At 42.4% G+C, this 8,824-nt stretch overlaps 2 protein-coding genes across 2 annotated transcripts; both read left to right on the top strand.

Moving 5' to 3' along the window:
• The first annotated feature begins 889 nt into the window (after positions 1-889).
• On the top strand, positions 890-2,524 carry LOC120002597. The gene is made up of 3 exons (XM_038851358.1): positions 890-1,021; positions 1,124-2,047; positions 2,093-2,524. The coding sequence occupies exons 1-3, from the start codon at positions 890-892 to the stop codon at positions 2,522-2,524; spliced, it is 1,488 nt and encodes a 495-aa protein (XP_038707286.1).
• Positions 2,525-4,139: 1,615 nt separating this feature from the next.
• Positions 4,140-5,909, top strand: LOC120002598. Its single transcript, XM_038851359.1, has 3 exons — positions 4,140-4,246; positions 4,317-5,555; positions 5,603-5,909. The coding sequence occupies exons 1-3, from the start codon at positions 4,140-4,142 to the stop codon at positions 5,907-5,909; spliced, it is 1,653 nt and encodes a 550-aa protein (XP_038707287.1).
• Positions 5,910-8,824: the final 2,915 nt, after the last annotated feature.

The raw sequence follows: 8,824 nt of genomic DNA on the forward strand, positions 1-8,824 counted from the left end.
TTGAAATATATATTTTCTAAAATTCTGTACTATATTTTGATAAATAAATAAGTTTGAAGTTTCGTTTAGTACAAGAAAAAAGTCAAAATTGATGATATTATATGCATGTGTTGGAGTAAAAGTGGGAGTGAATATTGTGGTATTTTTTAAGTAATTTTGGGAAAACCATATGTGCATATAGGTAATTTAAAACTCTTCATCCTTATTCTTAATTTTGTTTTTTGAGTATGTCCTCATTTGTCATTGCCCCATTTAAGAATCTGCCTTCAACGAATTTACATGTCCCATATTTTCAATTTATTTACAATCATACCACCCCATATTAACGATTATGCCAATACAAAAATTTAAACTAATATTTTAGTCAATTTCTCTGTAATTTCTTTTCCGATTTTGACCATCCTCGAATCCAAATTTTCACAATGTTTCTACAATTTATTATAATTGTGGAGTAAAAAGATACACCTACGGTTCTCCCGGTCGGAAGCAGTTCATCTGACAGTCCGTATATACGGTTCTCCCAGACCGAAGCAGTTTTGACAGTAGTCACTCCGTATATACGGTTCTTCCAGACAAAGTTTCATCCGATACTCAGTTACCGACGGTTACCAGGAGCAGTTACAAGAGAAGTTACCAGAGACAATTAACCGCATCAACTGACATATCCCAAGCCTATAAATACATTTCCTTTGACATTTGTAAGCATTCATCGACAATCGACTCTAATAAAATATCAGACTCCGTGGACCTAGGCAAGTTGCCGAACAACGTAAATTCTGTGTTGTTTATTCTCTTGAATCTTTCTACTTTATACACATTCTATACTTCGGTGCAAATTTAGCATCGACAATTGGCGCCGTCTGTGGGAAATCGTTCATTAATATAAGCCATGTCTCAAGAAGCGAAAGAATCACGACAGGAGGAACTGCCTCGTCCAGAAGAGGAGAGGCCTTGGCATAATCATGATGAAATAGAAGAGCAAATTCCAAATGAATTGGAACTGGAAGAAGCCCTTTTTAGGGTAGAAGAAGATTTGCAAAAGAGACAAGAGCATGCTCAAGCTCTAAGGGAAAGACTCCATAGCATGAGGAGAAAGGGGAAGCGTTTGGCTAGTTAAATCCAGAGTGTTGTCCGAGGTGATAGGGATACGGATCCGAAGCGTGTTCGGGAGCAAGACAGTGGGAGCACTGGGAGGTCTCGTAGGAGGAGGGGACCAGCTACGGAGAGGAGAAGGCATACTCCTCCTCCAAGGGGTGCAAGGAACAAATCCCCGCTGCCGTCTAGAAGGATAAGACACCGAAGCCTTTCCCCAAAAATTCAGATGAAGAAAGATACTGGGGAGGTCTTATGGAGTGCTCAGAAGAAGGCCGAGCAAAGCCTCAGAAAAATGACTTCCACACCCTTCGTGCGGGCTCTGCGACTGGAAGATCCACCAAACAAGTTTTCACCAACCTTTGCAATTTATGATGGAAAAACGGATCTTGTAGCACATATTTCAGCCTACACACATAAGATGGCACTTTGGGCAGGTCGAGACGGACTCATGTGCAAAATGTTTCCATCGAGTCTTGGGACAACAGCCATGAAATGGTTTCACCAACTTCCAGAGAATTCAGTTTCGTCTTGGAGGGAGTTGGCCCGGATCTTCGTAGGAAGATTCATAGCAAATAGTCGAGATCCAGTGACATCGGATGCTCTATTTGATTTACATCTCAGGAGAGGAGAGTCACTCCGGGCTTACGCTGCCAGGTATTCAGATACCTATGCGGATATAGAAGATTGTGATGAAAGGACCGCAGTGGCTACTTTTCACCTCGGGCTCCCTCGTGATTATAAACTGCGAGAAAGTTTGACGATGGCTCCACCTAAGAATATGGCAGCGCTTCAGGATAGGATTAAGCAATACGTCAAACTAGAGGAAGACAAACAAGGGGATCGGCAGTTTGCTTCTCAAGAAGGAACAAAAAAAGAAAATAAGAAGTTTGAAAAGAAGAACGTGAAAGAAAAAGACTCGAAGAAGGACCCAAAGCCCACTTCTTACGAGGCGGTAAAAACAATATTTAAGGACCCAATTTTTTGAATTCTTCCTCAGATCGTAGACAAACCGTATTTTCGACGGCCAAATAAGATGTCAGGGGATCCGTCCACTCGAAACCAATCCAAATGGTGTTCCTATCATCGAGACAAAGGTCACAGGATAGAAGATTGCGGAGAGTTCAAACGACATTTGGAAGAATTGGTTCAACAGGGTCATCTTAAGGAATTTATTGACAAAGAAAAAACCGTTGTCGAAAAGAAGGGAGAACCTCAGTCAAAAGAGCGGGGAGAACCTTCACACTACGTGGTTAATTTTATTGATGCAATGGTACCGGATGCACAACTTGGTAATGCGATAAGGCCAACGGAGTATAGGAGGGTCCGACACCAACAAGAGGTAATGCGGATGGATCTTAATCCCAGTTTGGGAACTAAGAGACCAAGGGAGGCAACTGCAATCACTTTCACCAAGGAAGATGCAACATGAGTCATCTTTCTGCATAATGATGCTCTCGTGATCTCCCTGCAAATCGAAGCAGCAATAGTGAAGCGAATGATGGTAGACCAAGGAAGTTCTGCATAGATCATGTATTATTCACTCTTCCAGAAGTTAGGGAAAACTCATGCAGATTTGATTCCTGTTCCAACACATCTGGTGGGCCTTAATGCGACCCCAGTTTGGCCTCTCGATACGAATGCCAGTCACAGCAGGTCCAAGAATAGTTGAAGTAGATTTCCTTGTTATAGATCTACCCTCAACGTATAATGCAATCATGGGCAGGACTTGGATTCACTTAATGGAAGCTGTCCCCTCATCTTATCATCAGATGCTCAAATTTCCCTTCGGGGATAAAGTGGTGGAAATAAGAGGAGACCAAGCTGCCTCAAAAAAATGTTTTATGGCAAAAACAAAGCAAGCAGGAAAAATAATGATGATGGAAGAAGAGGCTCCAGTCCTAGAGGAAGTTGGAAAGGAGCCAACAGCCAAGTCAATGGAAGAGCTTGAGAAGGTTCAAGTTACACCAGAAAGTCCTGACAGATACTTTCTAGTTGGTACTAGCTTGTCTATATCAGAGAAGGAATCATTAATTGGGATATTAAGGAGAAATGTGGGCGTGTTTGCATGAACTCCCTATGAGATGCCAGGGGTGGATCCGGAATTGGCAATCCATAGGTTAAATGTCAAACCAGGTTTTAAACCTGTGATTCAAAAGGGGAGAAGGTCAGCCGTACAGCATACGGAGGCCGTAGCTAAGGAGGTAGAAAACTTGTTAGAAGCTAAGGCCATCAGGGAAGTACAATATCCCGAATGGCTCTCAAACACAGTGGTGGTTAGGAAGAAGGATGGAAAATGGAGGGTTTGTGTTGATTTCACTGATTTGAACAAAGCATGTCCAAAGGATTTGTTCCTGCTTCCTAAAATCGATCAATTGGTGGATATGACATTAGGAAAGGCAAGAATGAGCATCCTGGATGCATACCGAGGGTACCATCAAATCCCAATGCATCTGTCTGATTAGGAGAAGACTTCATTCATTACCCCAAAGGGAATATTCTGTTACCAAGTAATGCCTTTCGTCTTAAAGAATGCAGGTGCCACATTTCAGAGAATGGTGACGAAACTCTTTGGACCTCTAATTGGCAAGACTATGGAAGTTTACATAGATGACATGGTGGTCAAAAGCAAATTTCAAGAGGACCATTTGATGCACCTTCAGGAGGTGTTTGATGTCTTAAAGAAAAATAACCTAAAGCTCAATGCAAGCAAATGCGCTTTTGGAGTTAGTACGGGCAAATTCCTAGGCCATCTCGTTACCCAAAGAGGAATCGAGGCCGACCCAACACAGATCAAGGCCATTCAATGCTTGGAGCGACCCACTAAAGTGAAGGAGATACAGAAATTAACTGGAATGGCGGCGGCACTTAACAGGTTCATCAGTAGATCCTCAGACAGATTCAGGCCTTTCTTTCGACTGCTTAAGTCGGGGAGAGCTTTCTAATGGGATGATGAATGTGAGGCGGCTTTTCTTGGGTTAAAGAGTTATTTGCAAAAGCCCCAACTATTAGCAACTCCCAAGGAAGGAGACACGCTACAACTATACATGGCAGTGTCAGAGCACGCCGTCAGTGCCGTAATCCTAAGAGAAGAAAAGAAGGTCCAGTACCCAATCTACTATGTAAGTAAGACACTGTTAGATGCTGAAACGAGGTACTCACCCCTGGAAAAGCTTCTCTTGGCATTGGTAATGGCTTCTAGAAAGTTGAACCACTATTTCCAGGCACCTAGTGGAAGTGGTGACAGAATATCCATTGAAGACCTTGTTAGGGAAAGCGGACATGTCTGGAAGGGTTGCCAAATGGTCAGTCGAATTGGCTCAATATGATTTGAAGTTCGTCCCAAGGACTGCCATTAAAGCGCAAGTCTTAGCTGATTTTGTTGCCGAGTTCACCACAGAGCAACGACCTAAAAAAGCCAACCAGATATGGAATGTACAAGTAACTCCTTCGCATCTTTGGGAATTGCAAGTTGATGGTTCTTCAACAAGACGAGGATCCGGAGCAGGAATTGTGCTAGTAGCCCCGGAAGGAGAAGTATTGGAAATGGCTATACGATTAGGGTTCCCAGCAACAAATAATGAAGCAGAGTATGAGGCCTTGTTTCAAGGAGTCCAGAATGCTCTAAGACTTGGGGCAAAGGAGTTGGTGATTTATTCCGATTCTCAATTGGTAGTCAGTCAACTCACTGGACTCTACAGTGCCAGGACGGCAACTATGGACATGGAAAAAACTAAACAATTGCTCGACCGGCTTCATGACTATAAGGTAATACAAATTCCAAGGGAGCAGAATGACCACGCCGATGCTTTGGCTACCCTTGCGTCGGCCGACCAACAAGGGGTGAAGAGGGTTATACAAGTGCAGGTGCTCGAACGATCAAGCATAGATGAGATGCCAGAAGAGATACGATGCGCAGAAGAGCAGGTGCCAAGTTGGATGGATCCCATCGTTGCTTACCTAAAGGATGGCATTCTTCCCGAAGATAAGAAAGAAGCCAGAAAATTGGCAGTCAAAGCAGCACGCTTCTGGTTGTCTCCTGATCAGAAGCTCTATAAAAAGTCTTTCTCAGGTCCATATTTATTATGTGTTCACCTAGCAAGAGTGGAGGACTTGTTGTTTGAGATTCATGAAGGCTCTTGTGGAGCACATGCTACGGGAAGGACACTTGCATTTCGAGCAATTACCCAAGGCTTTTGGTGGCCGTACATGCAGAAGGATGCTTTGCAGTACGTAAAAAAGTGTGAAAAGTGTCAGAAGTTCGCACCAATCCCCTACCAACCGGCTGGTGATCTTTGTCCTCTTACAAGTCCTTGGCCTTTTGCCCAATGGGGGTTGGATATTATTGGACCACTCCCGTGGGCTACTGGCAATAGAAGATTCTTAATTACTGCCACTGACTATTTTACGAAATGGATCGAGGCAAGGGCTCTGGCAGCAATCCGAGATATAGAAACAAGGAAGTTCGTTTGGGAAAATATCAGTTTGGAATCCCTCATGCCTTGATTAGTGATAACGGAACTCAATTTTCAAGTGCCAAGTTTAAAGAATTTTGTGGTGGATATGGGATAAAGAATCTCTATTCCACCCCCGCCTACCCACAATGCAATGGTCAAGCAGAAGCATCCAACAAGATCATTTTAGACGAAATTAAGAAAAGATTGGAGTCTTCCAAAGGAAGGTGGGTAGAAGAACTTCCGTCAGTATTATGGGCATACCGAACCACTCCTCGCAGGTCTACGGGAGAATCTCCATTCGTGCTTGCTTATGGAGCGGAGGCTGTCATTCCCTTAGAAATAGGGCTTCCAACTCTCTGAACGCAAGTATTTGAAGAAGGCAACAATGATTTGGCAATGGAAAGAAATTTGGATTTGCTGCAGGAGAGAAGGGATCAGGCCATGGTGCGGCTGGCTGCTTACCAACAAGTGTTGTCCCGATCCTATAATAAAAATGTTAGGGCAAGAAGCTTTGAAATTGGGGACTTCGTTTTACGAAAAGTCTTATCTCAAACTAAGGATCCAACTGATGGAAAGTTGGGTCCAAATTGGGAAGGACCTTTCCAAGTCATAGCACGGGTTGGCCAAGGAGCCTACAAGCTAGTTAGGCAAGATGGCAAAGCTGTCCACGGAACTTGGAATATCTCCAACCTAAGAAGATTTTATGTGTAATGCCGATTATGGCTAATTTAAGCCTTCGGCAACGTATCATCAATAAAAGAATAAGTTTCCTCTTCATTTAAATTTGCATTTAGTTACTTCTTACTACTTCTTAACTAAGTTTACGAAAATTTTAAGATTCAGCCGTGTACTCTGATTCTTACTCAGGCTTGAATTTAAGAATATTGATTTTTGATTCCAAGACAAGTTGGGACTCATAGATCAATCCAGTGTTTTCACTAAGAGGCGGTTGGAAAGGAGGCAAGAAGTTACTTGCGGTTGACAAAGAGGCTAGAAGTTACTTACGGTTGAAAAGGACCAGAAGTTACTTCAGAACTGTCATTCAACCGTCTTAGCAGTTACTCCACACGTCTCGGTTGTTATTCATCACAGTTCAACCGTCTTATCACTTCCACCTATAAATGGACAAGAGAAAAGTATAGAGAGATGGGGAAAAAGAAAGAAACAGCAATTCATAATAAGTTCTTCCTCACGTTCCATCAATGTTTCACCAAAGAAGAGGTCTATGATAGAGAACGAGGAGGATGACGAATTGGTCAATCCTAAACATCCAGCAGGCGCCTCCCTCCAAAAGAAAGCTAAGTTGGAATATCAAGAAGAGGATGAGGATATGATCATCCTTGAGCAACCGATAAACCATCCACCGACGCATGTGATTGAAATTGAAGATGATGAAGATGACGAAGAACTGAAGGTTCTCGATTCATTCTTAACCAGCAATGTGGAAGACCAAGTCGAGGACCTTAAGGAACAATTACAGTATATGAAGAGGGAATTCCAGACTGCTGACAATTGCAACAAAGAGCTTCTAGGCGCTCTGCGAACTATTCAACACTCACTCATCCAGATATGTGACATGGCCTGGGTGGCGGCAATGGCTCAAGACCCACAAAGGCTCCGGATGTCTCTTCTGGACCTCTCAGCCCGTGTTAAATCTATTTTAGACAGGGCGATGGTATTTCTAGCAAGTTGGTCCATTTAAAGATTGTAATCATTTCCCTTCTATGCAATAAATAAGGTACTTTACTTTCCGAATATATGCTTACGGGAAAAAGCTATACAAAAAAAAAGCGCTTTATTCCAAGAAAAAGACAAATGAGTCTTAGCCAAAGAGGGCTTTATTCCAAGAAAAAGACAAATGAGTCTAAGCCAAAGAGGCATTATTCCGAAAACAAATTAGCTAAAGAGGCTTTATTCAAAGACATAGACTAAGAAAAGTCTTAGCCAAGAGGCTTTATTCAAAGAAACAGACTAAGAAAAGTCTAAGCCGAAAGACTTTATTCATACGATTAATTAAATATGCAAGTCGAAGAGGCAGAATCTAAAATATTAGCAAGAAGAGACATATTCCTATTGTCCAGGATCGGTGGCCAAAGTAGTCCAGGAGCATTGGTGCCCAGGCTAATGTTATTTTCACGAAATTTCTTTAAACTCGGGCGAGGATGGTTGGGGGCGGGCACTGGAAGAAGTCCTCAGACCAAGCTTCATGTTCTGGAGGAATCTTGAGTGCGAGAAGTGTACAACCACGCCCAAGTCCAAAATTTTCGTTGGATTCCACAGCAAGAGTTTCCGTATATTTTTTGCAACACTGAGCTATGCTTTCTTCAACCGCTTTCATCTTTTCTGCCTCAGCTTTGGACAATTGGCTTTTGGCTTTGAAAAGTTCACTCCGGGACTTCTCTATCTCTTCCTTGGCTTCGGCAAGTTTCGCTTCAAGAGTGGATTTTTCTTGAACAACCTTCTCAAATTCAGTTTGCATCGTCTTTGATTTCGATAGCTCTGCCTTTGTGTCAAAAAGTTGTTGCTTCAAATCAACTATATAATGAAGGCACATTAAATCAACTATGTAATGAAGGCACATTTGAGATCCCTGATTCAAACAAAAGAAAAGGTTAGTATGACTTAATCCACGTACACATGTATTTAATATTTAATGAATAAGCGTAAGTAAGAGGAAAACCCCAAGGAGCATCTGCAAGCCAAGATCTTCGCCTTTGGGAAGTTTGTTAAAGAACTCTTTATCTTCATTGGAGATGGTAGAACAAAGCTTCTCAAGGCAGAAAGGTGAATATCGGACTTGCAACGACAAGGGACTATCCACAAAACCTTTGAACATGCTGTCGGCATTATTCCAAGACGAGGGACTCAAGGTGGTTCTACTTAGAGAAAAGGGAGCAAATGTAGTGCCACCTTGAGAAGAAGAGCTATCAGCACTTCTGGACACTCCGAAGGAAGGCAGACTATGAGTTCCTGGAGACGGAAAAGACGATGTCGACTTAACTAAAGAAGAGCTCGTGTATAAGGTTGAGGATCCTCCAATAGGTTTAGGAACTCCAAAGATGTTTGCCCAGGGACTGAAGTTTGTCTTAGGTAGATCAGGAATGGAGATACTTTTCAGAGATCCGGAAGATCCGCCTGAAAGGACTTCTGCAATCATACGTAAAAGAAGGTATGTATATAACGGTACCTATGTAGAAACATATATATATAATAACAACTAAATTAAGCAAAGGAAACACACCTAAAGAGACGGAATGCTCACTGGAAGTATCCTG

Source organism: Tripterygium wilfordii, chromosome 7 (genome assembly GCF_013401445.1).
Source record: "Tripterygium wilfordii isolate XIE 37 chromosome 7, ASM1340144v1, whole genome shotgun sequence".
NCBI lineage: Eukaryota > Viridiplantae > Streptophyta > Magnoliopsida > Celastrales > Celastraceae > Tripterygium > Tripterygium wilfordii.

Bases quoted from the DNA above. Each gene is read 5' to 3' on its own strand.
- LOC120002598 (XM_038851359.1), top strand. From the start codon at position 4,140: ATGGCAGTGTCAGAGCACGCCGTCAGTGCCGTAATCCTAAGAGAAGAA. The intron at 4,247-4,316 runs GTACTCACCCCT...CACTATTTCCAG, and splicing joins CTGTTAGATGCTGAAACGAG to GCACCTAGTGGAAGTGGTGA. The intron at 5,556-5,602 runs GTTCGTTTGGGA...TGCCTTGATTAG, and splicing joins CGAGATATAGAAACAAGGAA to TGATAACGGAACTCAATTTT.
- LOC120002597 (XM_038851358.1), top strand. From the start codon at position 890: ATGTCTCAAGAAGCGAAAGAATCACGACAGGAGGAACTGCCTCGTCCA. The intron at 1,022-1,123 runs GTAGAAGAAGAT...AGTTAAATCCAG, and splicing joins TGGAAGAAGCCCTTTTTAGG to AGTGTTGTCCGAGGTGATAG. The intron at 2,048-2,092 runs GTAAAAACAATA...ATTCTTCCTCAG, and splicing joins AGCCCACTTCTTACGAGGCG to ATCGTAGACAAACCGTATTT.